Genomic DNA, 21,981 nt, shown 5'->3' with positions numbered 1-21,981 from the left:
CCAAGAGGAGATGTGCATATTATCAGCCGGTTCTGGTCGGATGATTTTTCACCGCATTATGGCCCTTTGAAATTTTCCATTAACTGTACATAGAGTGCAATTCTTGTCCGGGCTATTTCTCAGCAACTTATAACCGGAATTCAATGAAACTTTATGGGAAGCTTCACTACCAAGAGGAGATGTGCATATTATCAGCCGGTTCTGGTCGGATGATTTTTCACAGAGTTATGGCCCTTTGAAATTTTCCATTGTACATATAGTGCAATTCTTGTCCGAGCTATTTACCAGCAACTTATAACGGGAATTCAATGAAACTTTATGGGAAGCTTCACTACCAACAGGAGATGTGCATATTATCAGCTGGTTATGGTCGGATGATTTTTCACAGAGTTATGGCCCTTTGAAAGCCTAACTACATGTGTAACTTGAGGAGATGCGCATGTTATCTGTGGGTTCTGGTTAGATTATTTATTTAGAGAGTTATGGCCCTTTGAAATTTTTAAGTTGCTAAACCATCCATCGTATTATTTTGTCCAAAGTTATGCCCCTCAAGACGTTTATCTGAATATATAGTGCAATATTGTGACAAAAAAAAACTTTGGGGAGCATCACCCGTCTCAGACGGTTTCTTTTTTTTCACTAAACATGATCTTAGAAAAATTTACTAAAAAAGGGTCATAGAAAAATGATCAGAGGAAAATCTTCGAAAAAAGTTGCTAAGTGAAAGATCGTAAGAATAAGACAATTCTATTTTAAATATCTTGTCTATTTAGTCTTCCAAAATCCTACTACATCCGCGCATTTCTACCCCGTGCTAAAGACGCAACTGACTGGGAGATGTCTTTCTAATTTGCAGCAATATACACATGTATATCATTGGCTAAAGCCAATTTAGGCCTTTTGTTAAGATCGGACTGTGTAAATGTGTTGAAAATAAACTGTTTATTTATCAGATTTACTTTGAAAGCTACCTGCAGCATCTTACCTTATAAATTGACTGTACTGAGCACAGGGGTCTTATTTGGAGCACAAGTTTTTTAGACTTTTTGAGGCAAACAATTATTTAAAAGTGCAATCAGAAAAAATGTATGCAGAGAATCAATTAAAGCATTGAACTATGTAGACGAAAAATAAAATCAGTTTATTGCATTATAATTGCATGTCAGCTTAGACAAAGTATTGATTGTGCGAGCTTTCTTTCCACATAAATTCAGGAAAGCAGGAACTCTCCTTGCTGTTATAGCTCACACACAAACATACTGAGGTTATTGAAAACTTTATGCTTACAGCCATGCTGGATAGTGTTTTGTGATGCTGAAGTATTCTGCTATTAAGCTGGAACTTATTCCTCAATAATTGAGGTATTGTGGAATGTGTGTGACACCTCATTTTCAAGAGTTCTTGGATTGCAATGCATTTTTTGAAGGATAAATGCTGGTGGCAGATGTAATGGGAGGTGAATGATTGGAGAGGCTGTATAAACATATCAGTCGTGTCTATTAATTTTCACATTAATTTCAATGGCTCCTGATGTTAACAGAATCTAACTACATTCTACTGTGAATTCCATTTGCAACTATGGGCAGGGACATGACTAAACAATATTGATACTTAATGTACAATAATATACCAGTATATTACTTAATTATAGTGCAATATTATAAAAACATCAATTTGCAAAGTTCGTTTTAATTTATAGATCGCACACCACTATTAAATGTTGTTACCATTGTTGGGAGGCAACTGTACCAGGAGATTGAAAAATGTTAGTTAGTTTTTTGGACCATTAAATTGATGATAAAAAAAATATAAAAAGGTTTATTAACATTATTTTGACCTGTTCTAACTGGATATATTTACCATTTAAACGACAGTTTATGCAATGATAAAATTCAACAGCTTTTTAATGTTAAGTTGGATAATTTATTCAAATGCAGTGAATCTGTTTGCACATCATTGTCGTTAATACAATTTATGTCATTGCTATTGCACCCATATCAATTCAACTGTGCTTTAGCTCTGTTTTATTTTAATGCTATTCATGTGATAATCACTTCTGTGCTGAACTCAGCGTAGTCTGTTTTTGCTATTAATTGTTTCAATCAATGTTATCCAATTTACTGATCTTTAACAATTCTGTACCTTGTGGTTATCCAAATACTTTTACTTCATACCATTCACCTGGCCAAACAACCCTCCCCACCACACTGAATCCCCTTCATTAATTTCTCATCTTTGTCACGCATATTTAAGATTAACTTTGTGTCTTTCTCATCTTTGTCATGAAAATGTATCATTAACTTTGTAATTTAAAGTTAACATTAACGATTGTAAGCAAATTAAAGCATCATAATTTCTGAAGAAATTTGTAGTTTTAAGTTTTATGATGTCAATAACTAAATATAGTCCTTATCACAAAAACTGTAACTGATTAAGTTAACTTAATTATATAAGGAGCTATGTCATATTCAAGACTGAGTCATATTGTAAGAACATAGAAATAAATATTAGAATAAATATTTTGAAAATGTCTAACAAAATATATTTAACTATATATAATAGTGAAATAATTATTAGTGTACAGTAAATTCCACAATGCGATGGAAATGTTTAAGTGGAATGTGTATTAGGGAAAAGTAGATTGGATTGTGCAAGAATATGAAATGTTGAAATGCTGTTGTGACTATGTTAAAAAGTATTATTATATATTTATAAAATAATACCCTATCAACCCTATCAGAACCTTCAATCATTTCAATAAACAAGAGGACCAAGATGGCTCTTGATTGCTCAACGGCATGTTGGCAGTTAACGGGCAATATTACAACATTCTTTGTATTAGATTAAAATGCTAATAGGGAAATTGTAATAAACTATTTAAATTAATAAAATACCATAATAATTGAAAGAGAAGCAACAAAATGCCCCATGGAGGTTTAATAGAGTGGATTGTGTGGGAATAAGCAATGTCGAAATGCTGTTGTAACTATGTATTCGCTACAAACTGGCAGCTAGTGCAGTGGGGAGAATCTCCATACAGGCAGGTATTGAATGTTTCTGCACATTCATGGTTGTCATGATTGCCTTCAAGATGATATTCATTTCAGGATCAGTTATGGAGGAGAGAATATTGTACTTCAGTAACTACATGTATGTGATGTTTTTTTATAGCAAGACCTACCAGAATAAAGATCATGATTGTTAAGACATGCCCCCTACAAAATGAGTGTGATGTACAGAATTATTTAATTGAAACAGGTGATAATATGACTCAAAGGAATGCCAATATTTATATCACAATATATACATAGGTTGGTGGTTCTATCCATCCACCCAGTTTTGTTTTTGCTCTAACCAATGATTATGCCCTTGGCAATTTTAATTTCAAAGGTCAAGGTCACAGTTCAAGGTTATAGGTATGCATTGCCATTTCACTGATATTCATTTGTTTCGGGAGTATATGTCACACAGTGATTTCAGATTTGTTGTGAATAAAAAGTGATGTTAAAATGCATTTGTCCTCAAAAATGACAACATTGGAAAATTGGAAGAAATATTTAAAATGTTTGGGCAGGAAGTAAGTTGGAATATAAAATAATTAGGTTTTTATTCAAATTGTATTCATATTTGTCATTTTATGTAAGTATTTTTATTTTTTAAAAGTTATGAAAATGTGATTTTAATATTATTTGTTTTCTCGCTATATCTTCAGGTCTCTCAGATCTCTATAACAGATGATGATGCACAGGTGAACAGGAAACTGCCCAAGGAGCTCCTTCTTAGGTATTTAGTGGAGTGTAGCCTCTTATTTGTCACTTAACAGTAGTCACTTATATATATTTTCAGTGCAGCCACTTAGTTATATAGTTTCTTTTTTCAAATGGATCATTATAGTGTTATCTTTTTCGCTCACATGTGCATAATCTGCTCTGAATGAGTTTATTGTGTGCCTTTTGTCTTCTGTGCGTCTGGTGTGCAACCTTTAATCAAACAACAACTCGTAAGCACCAGGCTGATTTTCTCAAAATAACAGGAATGATCTTTGCTTGACTCTCTTGAAAAGTTGTTTAAATCTAATAAGTCTGCTGCCCATGTAGCTCACCGAAGCTAAAAATATACTTAAAAAAGAACACTATAAAAGTCTTCTCTACAACCTAAACGGTCAACAGTTTACTATTCGGTGAGTAACACCATTGTTGTCTTCTTAAAAAGTTTGTTTTAATAATTCCATTGAGATCAAAACTGGCCGCACTCAAGAGGTCACATGTTTTATGTAGCGTTCTTTATTGAAATAACTGCTACCAAACAAAAAGGCAAATATTTGTAATATATTGCACTTTACATCAAAAAGTGATCCTCTACTAAGTTTGTTCAAATCATGCCCCTTGGGTTAAAACAGCCTGCGCTTTATGGGTCACATGATCTATGTAGACCTACTGGTATAATGGTAAATAACTACAAAAAATATGCTCTGAAACTGCTTGAGTCAGGGGCTTGATATACAGTGTAGTATATTGTATTGTGAAAATCATGTCCCTGGGATCAAACCTTGTCTCACCTCAGAAATGACATGATTTATATAGACCTATATGATGAATAACTTTAAAAAATCGTTTTCTCTGAAACCGCAAGGATCAAAGGTTCAATATTTGGTGTGTAACATCATATAGTGGTCCTCTTTTTTTCATACAATATCCCTTGGGGGTCAATAATTTAAAAAGCGTTATATAGCAAACAAATTAAAAAATATGTCTCTTAAAACACAAGACGCACAGTTCTGATATTGAGTATGTTATATCATGAGTGGTACTGTACACAGATTGTTCAAATCATGCCCCTTGGTTTGATACAGGCCACACCCCAGTGGTCACATGGTTTGATACTGGCCACACCCCAGTGGTCACATGATTGATATTGGGGTATATAGTAAATTACTTCTTGAATTTTCTCTAACACTGCAAGGGTCAATTGTTTAATATTTAGTGTGTAGCATCTATAGTGGTCGTATTCAAAGTTTTTTTCAAATCATGTGCAAGGGATTAAAACTGGCCAGGCCATAAAAGGTAACATGTGTGTCTAGATTGTTTCAGTTAAATAACTTAAAAAAAATCTTGAAACAACAAGACCGAGCGAGAGATGTTATATTTCCTTGTGGCCAAAACTTTTCCGGAAACCAAAAAGAACACATGAGCTTTGATACTTTGTATGTGACATCAGATTGTAGTCCATTACAAAAATTGTTTGAATCTTGTCCCTGGGTAAGTAACTGGCCACACCCTATTACCTAGGTCAGGGATCTAGGGCCATATTGGTCTTCTAGTTTATTAAATTTTATTTAAGGTTCTGATTAAGGTTAATCATATATAATTTCATGAAAATATACTACTATTTAATTAATCAATAATTGCGCAGTAACATTGGTAACATTATGTTGTGTGAATGGGATGTCTTCATTATATCTGTATAAACATGGTTTGTAAATTTCAGGATATTTTCCTTTCTGGACGTGGTTACACTGTGCAGATGTGCCCAAGTATCCAAGGTAACCCTTATGCAATAAGTTAGCTGTTGGTTACGTTCTTCAGATGACTAATCAACTTTATGCCATCAGCAACCAACTGTGTACACATATGTGATAAATAATGTCTTGCAGGCTTAAGGAATCTCATTTTATGTTTGATGAAAATCGGTCCTGGGCCACACTTCAAATTTATTCCTAGAAAATTGACTGGTATTTAAATTCTATGAATTCATAAATTAATATGCACATGTTTGTACTCCCTCTGTTAATGAAATCTTCTTTCTGGACATGGATTTGATCAGAAATGTTCAAGTGTGAAGACTTATGTACATTGTGAATTTAGATTTCCCTGAGTTTGTTTCTGTATATTAGCCTTGTTCAGGGAAAACAGGGCTCAATTCAATGTGAATAAAGGTTTGTCCCACAGTACCTTTTGCAGTCTGCTCAGGCAAATAATGGATATCACTTTCAGCTTAAACAGAGGGGGTAATCACATGATAGTCAAGATGGCGACGTCCACGGTAAGACAGTTATTTTTCGTTGTTTTATACCCTTTATTACTTTTGTTTAATTTTTAAACGACTCTCACTTTCCAGCCATATCAGTAAAAAAGTGATTAGCGTTCATTTCGTATTTAAATTCGCTTTGAATCTCGACTTTACTCCCCGCACATTTTTTTAGTGGAGCCCTTATTAGGTCATCTCCTGAAGAAATTTCGCACCGAAAAAAAAGAGATAAAGAGCGAATATTACTATGAAATAAACGCCAGTAACTTACTTGCTAATATGGCTGGAAAGTGGGTGGAAATTAAAAAATAATACAAGTTATTAAAGGGTATAAAATGGAGAAAAATACCTGCAGCAGCATGGACGTCAACATCTTGATAATCACGTGATAACCCCCTCTGTTACAGTGAATTTTTGCTAAGAACGGGCTTCCTTTAAATAAAAAAATTCCATAAAAGCTGAAAGTGTCATCCGTGATTAGCCTGTGCAGACTGGACAGGCAAATCTGGGACAACACTTTATGCATATGCATAAGCCCAGTTTTCCCAAAACAAGGCTCATATGGTCCCCTGTGTACGTTTTAGTACTGGAACCTGTTGGCACTGGATGGCAGCAACTGGCAGAGAGTGGACCTTTTTGAATTCCAGGTGGATGTAAAGGTACGCAAACAGCGTTGGGTATTAGTTTGCATTTATTTTGTGCTTTGTAGTGAAATATAGAAACATTATTGCTAAAAATTAAAATTATTATGTGTTCAAGTGATTATCACACGTCTTCAAGGAAAACTGTTTATGAAAAGATCTAGACAACTTTCTTGGAGGCATATTAACCTCTTGACATTTTTACCTTTTATTTGCTAAAGAACACAATATTCTCTATGTCTTTCTGACTTTATAAGAAATGATGAGCAATTTTTTCATGAACTTCATTGCATAAAGTGTTCTTGAATATAATGTCCTGTGGTGGTAAATTTATGAACTGTTTAAGAATGTCTTTATGAAATTCATTAGATGTTTATGAACAGTTCATGAAGCGTTTTGAAAACTATGCAGGGAACTTTTGACTTTTTATATTCTCGGCCTATATTTATTACAGTTCTTCATGTTTTTGTAAAACAAGTGGATAATTTAAAAATGGAAAGAGTGTTTGAAATGATCTGTACCCAAATTATGAAATTTTTGTTTTATTAATACCATGCTAAATATTTACACCTTTGCACCTGTTGAATTGCAACATCTGTGTTAACATTGGCAAACTATGCATGACAATCAATGCACTACTTTGTCTGAAAACAAAATAATTACATTTCACAATAATGCATCTTATTATGCTTTTTCAATAAAGATGAAACAAAACACAAGTCTGTGAACTTACTTGGTTCTGAACATCAATTCAAAATTGGGCAGACAAAATTGTGTGCATTTTTCAAGGAGTTCCTATTTACTGATGTTTTAGGCATATGTATACTACTTAAAAAGACTATACATTTTTATTTAGGATTGCATTAATGTGTTTGGAATTGCCTCTATTTATCAGATTTTGTGTGCATGCATCCCATTAGCGAGCTGAAGATAATTGATACTGTTATCTGGCGTTATTTCCAAACAGTTTGGTTACAGATGTCAATTAGTACTTTGAAACAAATGAATGTTCTGCTTAACATGTTTGATATTCACAATTCCGAGTTTGTGGCATAACAAGGGATTTCACATGGCATAACAAGGGATTTAACATGGCATAACAAGGGATTTCAAATGGCATAACAAGGGATTTCACATGGCATAACAAGGGATTTCACATGGCATAACAAGGGATTTCACATGGCATAACAAGGGATTTCACATGGCATAACAAGGGATTTCACATGGCATAACAAGGGATTTCACATGGCATAACAAGGGATTTTACATGGCATAACAAGGGATTTCACATGGCATAACAAGGGATTTCACATGGCATAACAAGGGATTTCACATGGCATAACAAGGGATTTCACATGGCATAACAAGGGATTTCACATGGCATAATTAGGGATTTCACACATTAACCCTTTCCCCCAATCAGAAGCAAACTGAAAATGGCTTTTGAAAACAGCATAAAACCAGAACAGCCTGCAAGTAACTCGCAGTCTTTTATGCGAGATTTTATGCTGTTTGCTGCTCATCAATATCTAAGGGTTGGAAATGAAGCCTTCAAAACTTGACTTTAGCAAAAAAGGTATTAAATTAAATTTAACTTCCTATGGGACTACAAATGCATCAAAATACGTAACTAAGTGGAAAACGGTTAAGCTTTATGGGAAAAAAAGGGATCTGAGCTTCTGTTTTGTTTTCAGATGATTTTGGTTTATGAGTTCAGCTTTGAAAGAGATCACTTTATCAGAAAAACAATTCCAACTTGTGGGGTTTAAAATTACAAGCACATGCAATTTGAACTTAATGTTTTCATGGTGAATTAGAATATCTTTTTTGTGTAAAAAAATACTGAAATCTGTAAAGATCAGTGCTGTTTATTATCATTCAGTGCAATATTTCATCAAATTCAGTGCATCTAAATGAAAGGAAGTATTGAATGACATGCTTGTTGGAGATGAAATATTGATTTCTTAACAAATTAAAACTTAACATTGCATCAACTGTCTGTTTAAGAGCTCCAGTGTTCAACATTGAATTGTTTGTTAAAATTGAAATGAACCTTTTGAGATATGGTGGGGCATTACAAATAAAGAATAACTTTTGATTAAATGAATTTTGTTCCATTACATGTATACCATGTATTTAGGGTCTATAAAATGTGAACAGTAAAAGCTCGACATGGGGTATCAAATTGACAAAAAACTCATTTTTCAATATTTTTCTCTGAACACGTTAAACTTATCATTATATTCAATCTCATAAATAATAATTTGATGATTTGCTACGGCAATCATTATTGGTTGAAAATGTAAACACAGACTGCCATTTTAATAAGATATGCACCAGAAGAAAAATGACTACTATGGAATTTGAAATCCATAACAATTGTTAATCAGAATTATAAAGCGTAGCAGGAATTTTGACATTTGCACACCGTTATTTAGCCTATTAGGCATTATGGCAACATTTTGCATACCATTGTTAAGTTTGACACACATTGTCATACCATTGTTTAGCCTTTTGGAAGTTATGGCATTTGCATACAATTATGCAGCCTATCAGGAATTATTGCGTTGGAGTGGAATTATTTAGCCTAGCTTTAATTATTGAGTTTGTCATTTATTAGCCTATCAGGATAAATGGCTTGGTATACCATTGTCTAGCCTATCAGGAATTATGGCTTGGTATTACTTTGTCTAGCCGATCAGGAATTATGGCTTTGCATCATGCAATTGTCTAGCCCATCAGGAATTATGGCTTGGCATACCATTGTCTAGCCTGTCAGGAAATGTGGCTTGACATACAATTGTGTAGCCTATCAGGAATTAAGGCTTGGCATACCTTTTTTCTAGCCCATCAGGAATTATTGCATTTGCATACCATTGTCTAGCCTGTCAGGAATTATGGTTTGGCATACAATTGTCTAGCCCATTAGGAATTATGCCTTGGTATACCATTGTCTAGCCCATCGGGAATTATGGTATTTGCAAACCATTTGTCTAGCCTATCAGGAATTATGGCTTGGCATACCATTGTCTTATCAAGAATTATGGCTTGACATACACTTGTCTAGCCCATCAGGAATTATGGCTTAGCATACAATTGTCTAGCCCATCAGGAATTATGGCATTGTCATACCATTGTCTAGTGCATCACGAATTATGGCATTGGCATACCATTGTCTAGCCCATAAGGAATTATGGCATTTGCAAACCATTTGTCTAGCCTATCAGGAATTATGGATTGGCATACCATTGTCTATCCCATCAGGAATTATGGCTTGGCATAAAATTGTCTAGCCTTTCTGGAATTAGGGCTTGGTATACCATTGTCTAGCCCATCAGGGATTATTGCATTTGCAAACCATTTGTCTAGCCCAACAGGAACTATGGCATGGCATACCATTGTCTAGCCCATCTGAAATTATGGCTTGGCATACCATTGTCTAGCTCATCAGGAATTATGGCATTTGCAAACCATTGTCTAGCCCATCAGGAATTAGGCATGGTATACCATTGTCTAGCCCATCTGAAATTATGGCTTGGCATACCATTGTCTAGCCCATCAGGAATAATTGCATTGACATACTACTGTCTAGCCTGTCAGGAAATATGGCTTGGCATACCATTGTCTAGCCAATCAAGAATTATGGCTTGGTATACCATTGTCTAGCCCATCAGGAATAATGGCATTTGCAAACAATTTGTCAAGCCTATCAGTAATGATAGCTTGGCATACCATTGTCTAGCCCATCAGGAATTATGGCATTTGCAAACCATTTGTCTAGCCGATCCGGAATTATGGCTAGGTATAACATTTTCTAGCCGATCAGCATTATGGCTTGGCATACCATTGTCTTGCCCATCAGGAATTATGGCATTGGCATACCATTGACTAGCCTGTCAGGAAATATGGCTTGACATACAATTGTCTAGCCCATCAGGAATTATGGCTTGGCATACTATTGTCTTGCCCATCAGGAATTATGGCATTGGCATACCATTGACTAGCCTGTCAGGAAATATGGCTTGACAAACAATTGTTGGCATTTGCATACCATTGTCTAGCTTGTCAGAAATTATGGCTTGGCATACAAATGTCTAGCCCATCAGGAATTATGGCTTGGTATACCATTGTCTAGCCCATCAGCAATTATGGCATTTGCAAACCATTTGTCTAACCTATCAGGAATTATGGCTTGGTATACCATTGTCTAGCTGAGAAGGAATTATGGCTTGGCATACAATTGTCTAGCTCATCAGAAATTATGGCTTGGCATACCATTTTCTAGCCCATCAGGAATTATGGCATTGGCAAACCATTGTCTTGCCTGTCGGGAAATATGGCTTGACATACAATTGTGTAGCCTATCAGGAATTATGGCTTGGCATACCTTTGTCTAGCCCATCAGGAATTATTGCATTTGCATACCATTGTCTAGCCTGTCAGGAATTATGGCTTGGCATTCAATTGTCTAGCCCATTAGGAATTATGGCTTGGTATACCATTGTGTAGCCCATCAGGAATTATGGCATTTGCAAACCATTTATCTAGTCTATCAGGAATTATGGCTTGGCATACCATTGTCTAGCCCATCAGGAATTATGGCTTGGCATACCATTTTCTAGCCTATCAGGAATTATGGCTTTGCATACAATTGTCTATCCCATCAGGAATTATGGCTTGGCATACAATTGTCTAACCCATCAGGAATTATGGCATTGTCATACCATTGTCCAGCCCATCATGAATTATGGCATTGGCATTCCATTGTCTAGCCCATCAGGAATTATGGCATTTGCAAACCATTTGTCTAGCCTATCAGGAATTATGGATTGGCATACCATTGTCTATCCCATCAGGAATTATGGCATTTGCAAACCATTTGTCTAGCCTATCAGGAATTATGGATTGGCATACCATTGTCTAGCCCATCAGAAATTATGGCTTGGCATACAATTGTCTAGCCTATTAGGAATTATGGCTTGGCATACCATTGTCTAGCCCATCAGGAATTATGGCTTTGCATGCAACTGTCTAGCCCATCAGGAATTATTGCATGGCATACCATTGTCTAGCTCATTAGGAATTATGGCATGGCATACCATTGTCTAGCATATCAGGAATTATGGCATTGTATACCATTGTCTAGCCCATCAAGAATTATTGCATTGGCATACCATTGTCTAGCCCATCAGGAATTATTGAATTGGCATACCATTGTCTAGCCCATCAGGAATTATGGCATTTGCAAACATTTTGTCTAGCCTATCAAGAGAAATGAATTGGCATACCATTGTCTAGCCCATCAGAAATTATGGCTTGGCATACAATTGTCTAGCTCATCTGGAATTATGGCTTGGTATACCATTGTCTAGTCCATCAGGAATTATGGCATGGCATACCATTGTCTAGCCTATTAGGATTTATGGCATGGTATACCATTGTCTAGCCCATCAGGAATTATGGCTTGGCATACCATTGTTTAGCCCATCAGGAATTATGGCTCGGCATACCGTTGTCTAGCCGATCAAGAATTATGGCATTTGCATACCATTGTCTAGCCCATCAGGAATTATGGCATGGCATACCATTGTCTAGCCCATCAGGAATTATGGTTTGGTATACCATTGTCTAGCCCATCAGGAATTATGGCTTGGCACCCCATTGTTAATCTTTGAGGAATTATGGCATCTGATTGTCTAGCCCATTAGAAATTATGGCATTGGCAATAACATTTGTATGGCCTTGAACAATTGAACATGTATTGCAATAAAAAAGAACATTTTGGGGTCATTTTAGTCAGGTTTCAAATTAGATTATATAAAAAAGCTGCATTTAATAATTCATTTTTATGGGCACAATATAAATGGAGATGTCCAAAATATAGTTTGTTAATTTGCAATTAAATAAAGAATATTTTTTTAAGTTTAAATAATTAAGAAATGCAAAATATTAATAAGTATATTGCCATTATTCTTGGTACACAATTGTTCAAATAATATTCATGAAGTTTATTATAAAACAATCCTTTACTGGCTGTAATATCAATATGCAGAGACAAAATGCTACCTATCTGAAAGCTTCTCTGACAAAGAAGAAAACAAATGAACTAGCTTGTTAATGTTTTCTTAAATGCCTACTCAAGTGTGAAGTTGATATAGATTGTATAGACAAGATCTGTTAAAAAAAATCACCATGTGAGTTTCTAAAATATTTCTTCAATTTTAGGATTAGCATATTAACGTGAGAGCAGGCCTTCACTGACAGGCTTTTGGTGTGCCTTTTCTCTTTATTTGAAATTAACATAATTCCTATAATAATTTATATGGAACTGATACTGCATTATTGTTAATATATTTTAATAACTTGTGACCACCCCTGCGAAACGTTTGAGAACTGTTCTATAAAATTTCTAGAATTGTACTGGAACAAATGACTAGAAGTGTTCTGGAATCATCCTTAAAATGGTCTAGAATGATTTCAGAACGGTTGTTGAACGTTAAATGAGAATAATTTGTAGAACAAATAGTTATAAAACAGTTCTGAAGGTTTGTTCTAGAACAATTCTTGAAACATTGATCTAGAACTATTCCAGAATTGTTTTTGTATAAATTTCCAGAACTGTTTTAGAACAATTGTTCTAGAAATTATTCTCATTCAACGTTCAACAACTGTTCCTAAATAATTCGAGTAGATTTTCAGTATGATTACAGAACAGTTCTAGTTGGTGTGTTCCAGTACAATTCTAGAAATGTTTTAGAACAGTTCCGAAGGTTTGCTTCAAGTGAGTCTAGAACAAATGTTCTAGAACAGTTCTAGGACATTGTTACCCTCAGAACTTGTAACTGAGAACTATTAATCAGGAATAACCTAATTACCTTGCCCATCTGGTAGGATGATTGATCTTGACTTCCATTATTAAATAAAGTGTATATAAGAAAATATATAAATTTTATTTAACTACAACAATATACTTCAAATAGTTACACAATAACCAAATATGTATACTATTGTTCACACCAACATTATATATAAACAATAAGTATAATTAATCTAAGAAAGAACATTTCAAAGGGAGGTTATATCACACTGTTACACATATTTATTTTAAATATGTAGAACAATTTTAGGCCTTGGTTCTAGACCAGTTCTATATGTGTTCTTATTCCCCATTAAAACTTTTGTAGAACTTACTGGTTCTTAAAGAGTTCTAAATGTGTTCTAGAACTACATTTTAGAATTCTTGTATGTTATAGGGACAGTTTTAGAACTAAGCCTTGTTCCACAAATGTTCTGGAATTATTATAGAAAACTGTTCTGGAACAATTCCAGAACATAAGTTCTAGAACACGAATATGGAACATTCTAGAAACTGTTCTTGATGTTCTAGAACAGTTCCAGAACCGTTTCTATTTCTAGAACACATTTTCGCAGGGGTGCATACACAGTTTCATTTAAAAAAATCCGTCACAGATTTCCTGAAGATTTTTAGACCTGTGAATAAGATTCTTTTGCAGTTACACTGGAGTGTGGCCATTTTTGATCATAGAAATAATTCAAGAACCATTTCTCCATTTGATTGATGATCCGTACATGATATTTCCACTTGCAAGAATTAAAGTTAGATATGGGCTACTACTTTCTGTCTAGTGAAGTATGAATATGCAATGATTTGATTATATTTGTTGTAATTGTGCATAAGAAATTGTCTGTATTATACTTCCACATGGATTTCAACAGTAATAGAGAATAAAGTCTTGACAAATGACATGGAATATGGAAGCAATTACAGAATAGTTAGCTATGCTGTATGCATTTTGTACTCTTATGGGAGCATATTTAGCATTTCCAGTTGCAATTGATGTCGTATCATGCAGATTCATTCCCCATATTCACATTAATTTAGATCCTATTGATAGTTTTTGTTGTTGTTTTTTTTGCAAAATGTGTATTTGGATCAGCTTTTTGAATATTCTCAATAAGTAGTTTTGAAGCAAATACCTCCTCACATTCCACAGCAATGCTATTCTAATCAAACTGAGATTGATGTTAGTTAATTTTTCATATAATTATGTTACTTGTATGAGTCATGAAAACAAATTGTTTAAGCATTGTGCCGCATTTATACTAAGAATTTAAAACATTTGGATGATGGTTCAATTGTTGACAGTTATAGATTCAAGATAGATTACAATTCAAGTATGTACTTCATTAATTTAGGATTTCTGATAGGGCAAGTTACATATTTTAAACATACCTTAAGACATTCCGAAAAATGGTTTGGTAATACTGGAAACATGTAACATGACTACAATAAATTTTAAAAGACGGCATGTTACTTATTGCATTATAACTAGATTTACCCACCAGTTACTCATAGTTATTAACAGCCCCTTTACCCTCAAAATCAACAAATATCTCTTTATAAATATTTGGAAAAATAAAGTTTACACATATAAAATTAGTGTTCCGTTTAGAAATAGCCAAAATTTCAACGCTAGATGTGGTCTAGTAACATAGATTTAAACAGATGCGAAATGGCTGTTTTATTTTTTGTGTGACAATATATTCCATGTGAATTTCCCGCAACGATATTCAAACATTTACAAGAAAAACGTGAGATTTGCTTCAGGGAGCTCATGAGATTTAAGTCGTGCTTCCAATGCTGCCCAAAGCCCATCTCACGTTTTTAGCTCACCTGAGCACAACATGCTCATGGTGAGCTTTTGTGATCGCCTTTTGCCCGTCGTCCGTGGTGCATTGTTTGTCGTGCGTTGTCAGTTGTGCGACGTCAACATTTGCCTTGTTCAATGATATCTTAGATGAGTTAGAAAATGGTTACATTTGCTTGAAAAACATGGCTGCCAAGGGGCGGGGCATTTTTCCCTATATGCCTATATATGGCTACAGTAAAATCTTGTTAACATTCTAGAGGCCACATTTATTGTCTGATCTTTATGAAACTTGGTCAGAAGATTCATCATGATAATATCTTGGACGAGTTCGAAAATGATGCTGGTTGGTTAAAAAACATGGCCGCCAGGGGACGGGGCATTTTTCCTTATATGGCTATAGTAAAAACTTGTTAACACTCTAGAGGCCACATTTATTTTCCAATCTTCATGAAACTTGCTCAGAAGATTTGTCCCACTGATATCTTTGATGAGTTTAAAAATGGTAATCTTTGCTTGAAAAACATGGCTGCCAAGGGGCGGGGCATTTTTCCTTATATGGCTATATATGGCTACAGTAAAATCTTGTTAACACTCTAAAGGCCACATTTACTGTCTGATCTTCATGAAACTTGGTCAGAAGATTCATCCTTAAAATATCTTGGATGAGTTCAAAAATGATGCCGAATGGTTGAAAAACATGGCTGCCACGGGGCAGGGCATTTTTCCTTATATGGCTATAGTAAAACCTTGTTAACACTCTTTGTGAAACTTGGTCAGAAGATTTGTCCCAATAATATCTTGTTATCTCAGATGAGCGACTTTGGGCTTTTCAGGCCCTCTTGATATTGTAAATGTTTGAATATCGTTGCAGGAAATTCACATACATGCAGGCTAAATTGTCAAACAAAAAATAAAAACCAGCATTTTGTGTCTCGTTAAATCTATGTTAACATACCACATCTAGCGCTGAAAATTTGGCTATTGCTAAAAGGAACACTGATTTTTTATGGTTTAGCTTTATTTTATGAAATATTTATGAAACATACCGTGATTTTGAGTATTTATGTGGCTTTAAATGCAGCGAAACAAAATATGGTACAAAGTTGACATAACAACATTAGGTCATTCATTAAATAAAGATGGGCCATGCTCTGTGATAAAAGGGTTTAATGCATTTGCATAAAGTTTCGTCCCAGATTAGCCTATGCAGTCCGCACAGGCTTATCAGGGACGACACATTCCGCTTTTAGGATATTACGATACTTTTTGTTTAAAGAAAGTCTCTTCTTTTTAAATATTGCTATTGGGCCTTTGCCTTGAGAAATGCTTCATGCCTGCTGGCGTTATTGAGGACTGACTGATCTGGGGGGAAGCTGATGTAGAATCAGATGGAAAAAACATGAATATTTGTACAGTTGATATTATCCAGAGATCTAGAAGACATATTAGAACAGACATGAAAATCAAATTATTGCATGAAAAAATGCTCATTTCCCAAGTGTTCAGTAAATTATTTGATCTGATTCAAATCTTTAAACTTTGTCAGATCTGTGTAAAAAAAGTTAATATTTGTAGTGGAGTTTTGGTGGTGTTAGGTTATGGGAAGGGGTGGGTGGGGAACCCAGTTGTTATTCAATATTGGCATTCTCATCCCTGTATAGGGAACATCTTGGTGAAAGCTTCATTGCACAGATTTAAAGCTTCAGTGACTGGAGTTTATTCTGGGTATCTGGCAACATTTTGTATACCATTGTTAAGTTTGACACACATTGTCATACCATTGTTTAGCCTTTTGGAAGTTATGGCATTTGCATACAATTATGCAGCCTATCAGGAATTATTGCGTTGGAGTGGAATTATTTAGCCTAGCTTTAATTATTGAGTTTGTCATTTATTAGCCTATCAGGATAAATGGCTTGGTATACCATTGTCTAGCCTATCAGGAATTATGGCTTGGTATTACATTGTCTAGCCGATCAGGAATTATGGCTTTGCATGCAATTGTCTAGCCCATCAGGAATTATGACTTGGCATACCATTGTCTAGCCGATCAGGAATTATGGCTTGGCATACCATTGTCTAGCCCATCAGGAATTATGACTTGGTATACCATTGTCTAGCCCATCAGGAATTATGGCTTGGCATACCATTGTCTAGCCCATCAGGAATTATGACTTGGCATACCATTGTCTAGCCCATCAGGAATTATGGCTTGGCATACCATTGTCTAGCCCATCAGGAATTATGACTTGGCATACCATTGTCTAGCTTATTAGGAATTATGGCTTGGTATACCATTGTCGAGCCCATCAGGAATTATGGCTTGGCATACCATTGTCGAGCCCATCAGGAATTATGGCTTGGCATACCATTGTCGAGCCCATCAGGAATTATGGCATTGGCATACCATTGTCTAGCCTGTCAGGAAATATTGCTTGTCATAAATTTGTGTAGCCTATCAGGAATTATGGCTTGGCATACCTTCGTCTAGCCCATCAGGAATTATGGAATTTGGATACCATTGTCTAGCCTGTCAGGAATTATGGCTTGGCGTACAATTGTCTAGCCCATCAGGAATTATTGCTTGGTAACCCTTTTTCTAGCCCATCGGGAATTATGGCATCTGCAAACCATTTGTCTAGCCTATCAGGAATTATGGCTTGGCATACCATTGTCTAGCTGATCAGGAATTATGGCTTGGCATACAATTGTCTAGCCCATCAGGAATTATGGCATTGGAATACCATTGTCTAGCCTGTCATGAAATGTGGCTTGACATACAATTGTGTAGCCTATCAGGAATTAAGGCTTGGCATACCTTTGTCTAGCCCATCAGGAATTATTGCATTTGCATACCATTGTCTAGCCTGTCAGGAATTATGGCTTGGCATACAATTGTCTAGCCCATTAGGAATTATGGCTTGGTATACCATTGTCTAGCCCATCAGGAATGATGGTATTTGCAAACCATTTGTCTAGCCTATCAGGAATTATGGCTTGGCATACCATTGTCTAGCACATCAGGAATTATGGCTTGGCATACCATTGTCTAGCCTATCAAGAATTATTGCATTTGCATACCATTGTCTAGCCTGTCAAGAATTATGGCTTGGCATTCAATTGTCTAGCCCATTAGGAATTATGGCTTGGTATACCATTGTGTAGCCCATCAGGAATTATGACATTTGCAAACCATTTATCTAGTCTATCAGGAATTATGGCTTGGCATACCATTGTCTAGCCCATCAGGAATTATGGCTTGGCATACCATTTTCTAGCCTATCAGAAATTATGGCTTTGCATACAATTGTCTATCCCATCAGGAATTATGGCTTGGCATACAATTGTCTAACCCATCAGGAATTATGGCATTGTCATACCATTGTCATGCCCATCATGAATTATGGCATTGGCATTCCATTGTCTAGCCCATCAGGAATTATGGCATTTGCAAACCATTTGTCTAGCCTATCAGGAATTATGGATTGGCATACCATTGTCTATCCCATAAGGAATTATGGCATTTGCAAACCATTTGTCTATCCTATCAGGAATTATGGATTGACATACCATTGTCTAGCCCATCAGGAATTATGGCTTGGCATACCATTGTCTAGCCTATTAGGAATTATGGCTTGGCATACCATTGTCTAGCCCATCAGGAATTATGGCTTTGCATGCAATTGTCTAGCCCATCAGAAATTATGGCATGGCATACCATTGTCTAGCCCATCAGGAATTATGGCTCGGCATACCATTGTCTAGCTCATCAGGAATAATGGCTTGGTATACCATTGTCTAGCCCATCAGGAATTATGGCTTGGCATACCATTGTCTAGCCCATCAGGAATTATGGCTTGGTATACCATTGTCTAGCTCATCAGGAATAATGGCTTGGTATACCATTGTCTAGCCCATCAGGAATTATGGCTTGGTATACCATTGTCTAGCTCATCAGGAATTATGGCTTGGTATACCATTGTCTAGCCCATCAGGAATAATGGCTTGGTATACCATTGTCTAGCCCATCAGGAATAATGGCTTGGTATACCATTGTCTAGCCCATCAGGAATAATGGCTTGGTATACCATTGTCTAGCCGATCAGGAATTATGGCATTGGAATACCATTGTCTAGCCCATCAGGAATAATGGCTTGGTATACCATTGTCTAGCCCATCAGGAATAATGGCTTGGTATACCATTGTGTAGCCCATCAGGAATTATGGCTTGGCATACCATTGTCTAGCCGATCAGGAATTATGGCTTGGTATACCATTGTCTAGCACATCAGGAATTATGGCTTGGTATACCATTGTCTAGCTCATCAGGAATAATGGCTTGGTATACCATTGTCTATCCCATCAGGAATTATGGCTTGGTATACCATTGTCTAGCCCATCAGGAATTATGGCTTGGCATACCATTGTCTAGCCCATCAGGAATTATGGCTTGCCATACCATTGTCTAGCCCATCAGGAATTATGGCATGGCATACCATTGTCTAGCCCATCAGGTATTATGGCTCGGCATACCATTGTCTAGCTCATCAGGAATAATTGCTTGGTATACCATTGTCTAGCCCATCAGGAATAATGGCTTGGCATACCATTGTCTAGCTCATCAGGATTATGGCTCGGCATACCATTGTCTAGCTCATCAGGAATAATTGCTTGGCATACCATTGTCTAGCTCATCAGGAATTATGGCTTGCCATACCATTGTCTAGCTCATCAGGATAATGGCTCGGCATACCATTGTCTAGCTCATCAGGAATAATGGCTTGGTATACCGTTGTCTAGCCTATCAGGAATAATGGCTTGGCATACACTTGTCTAGCCCATCAGGAATTATGGCTTGGTATACCTTTGTCTAGCCCATCAGGATTATGGCTTGGTATACCGTTGTCTAGCCTATCAGGAATAATGGCTTGGCATACACTTGTCTAGCCCATCAGGAATTATTGCTTGGCATACAATTGTCTAGCCCATCAGGAATTATGGCTTGGCATACCATTGTCTAGCCCATCAGGAATTATGGCTTGGTATACCATTGTCTAGCTCATCAGGAATAATGGCTTGGTATACCATTGTCTAGCCCATCAGGAATTATGGCTTGGCATACCATTGTTAGTCTTTGAGGAATTATGGCATCTGATTGTCTAGCCCATTAGAAATTATGGCATTGGCAATAACATTTGTATGGCCTTAATCAATTAAACATGTATTGCAATAAAAAAGAACATTTTGGGGTCATTTTAGTCAGGTTTCAAATAAGATTATATAAAAAGCTGCATTTAATAATTCATTTTTATGGGCACAATATACATGGAGATGTCCAAAATATAGTTTTTTAATTTGCAATCAAATGAAGAATATTTTTTTAAGTTAAAATAATTAAGAAATGCAAAATATTAGTAAGTATATTGCCATTATTCTTGGTACACAATTGTTCAAAATAATATTCATGAAGTTTATTATAAAACGATCCTTTACTGGCTGTAATATCAAGATGCAGAGACAAAATGCTACCTATCTGAAAGCTTCTCTGACAAAGAAGAAAACAAATGAACTAGCTTGTTAATGTTTTCTTAAATGCCTACTCAAGTGTGAAGTTGATATAGATTGTATAGACAAGATCTGTTTAAAAAAATCACCATGTGAGTTTCTAAAATATTTCTTCAATTTTAGGATTAGCATATTAACGTGAGAGCAGGCCTTCACTGACAGGCTTTTGGTGTGCCTTTTCTCTTTATTTGAAATTAACATAATTCCTATAATAATTTATATGGAACTGATACTGCATTATTGTTAATATATTTTAATAACTTGTGACCACCCCTGCGAAACGTTTGAGAACTGTTCTATAAAATTTCTAGAATTGTACTGGAACAAATGACTAGAACGTTCTGGAATCATTCTTAAAATGGTCTAGAATTATTTCAGAACAGTTGTTGAACGTTAAATGAGAATAATTTGTAGAACAAATAGTTATAAAACAGTTCTGAAGGTTTGTTCTAGAACAATTCTTGAAACATTGTTCTAGAACTATTCCAGAATTATTTTTGTATAAATTTCCAGAACTGTTTTAGAACAATTGTTCTAGAAATTATTCTCATTTAATGTTCAACAACTGTTCCTAAATAATTCGAGTAGATTTTCAGTATGATTACAGAACAGTTCTAGTCGGTGTGTTCCAGTACAATTCTAGAAATGTTTTAGAACAGTTCCGAAGGTTTGCTTCAAGTAAGTCAGGAACAAATGTTCTAGAACAGTTCTAGGACATTGTTCCCCTCAGAACTTGTAACTGAGAACTATTCATCAGGAATAACTTGATTACCTTGCCCAACTGGTGGGATGATTGATCTTAGATTCCATTATTAAATAAAGTTTATATAAGAAAATATATAAATTTTATTTAACTACAACAATATACTTCAAATAGTTACACAATAACAAAATAGGTATACTATTGTTCACACCAACATTATATATAAACAATAAGTATAATTAATCTAAGAAAGAACATTTCAAAGGGAGGTAATATCACACTGTTACACATATTTATTTTAAATATGTAGAACAATTTTAGGCCTTGGTTCTAGACCTGTTCTATATGTGTTCTTATTCCCCATTAAAACTTT

At 35.5% G+C, this 21,981-nt stretch overlaps 1 protein-coding gene across 3 annotated transcripts in view; it reads left to right on the top strand.

The window, feature by feature from the left end:
- LOC127860468 (F-box/LRR-repeat protein 20-like) overlaps positions 1–21,981 on the top strand; it is a 55,917-nt gene that overhangs the window by 6,391 nt on the left and 27,545 nt on the right. For 2 of the 3 annotated variants that reach the window (XR_008039815.1, XM_052398555.1), the window contains exons 1-4: positions 2,618–3,044; positions 3,713–3,783; positions 5,488–5,542; positions 6,612–6,686. Coding sequence is in view for 2 of the 3 variants with exons in the window: in XM_052398555.1 (XP_052254515.1) it covers positions 2,967–3,044; positions 3,713–3,783; positions 5,488–5,542; positions 6,612–6,686 (279 nt within the window). In the remaining variant the exon portion in view is untranslated. Of the gene's footprint in view, positions 1–2,617; positions 3,045–3,712; positions 3,784–5,487; positions 5,543–6,611; positions 6,687–21,981 lie in introns of those variants that run through there. The other variant, XM_052398556.1, reaches the window with a different exon arrangement.

This window comes from Dreissena polymorpha, chromosome 15 (genome assembly GCF_020536995.1).
Source record: "Dreissena polymorpha isolate Duluth1 chromosome 15, UMN_Dpol_1.0, whole genome shotgun sequence".
In the NCBI taxonomy this organism is placed as follows: Eukaryota; Metazoa; Mollusca; class Bivalvia; order Myida; family Dreissenidae; genus Dreissena; species Dreissena polymorpha.
The sequence above is the reverse complement of the archived record's forward strand: the minus strand, read 5'-3'. Positions and strand labels throughout refer to the sequence as shown.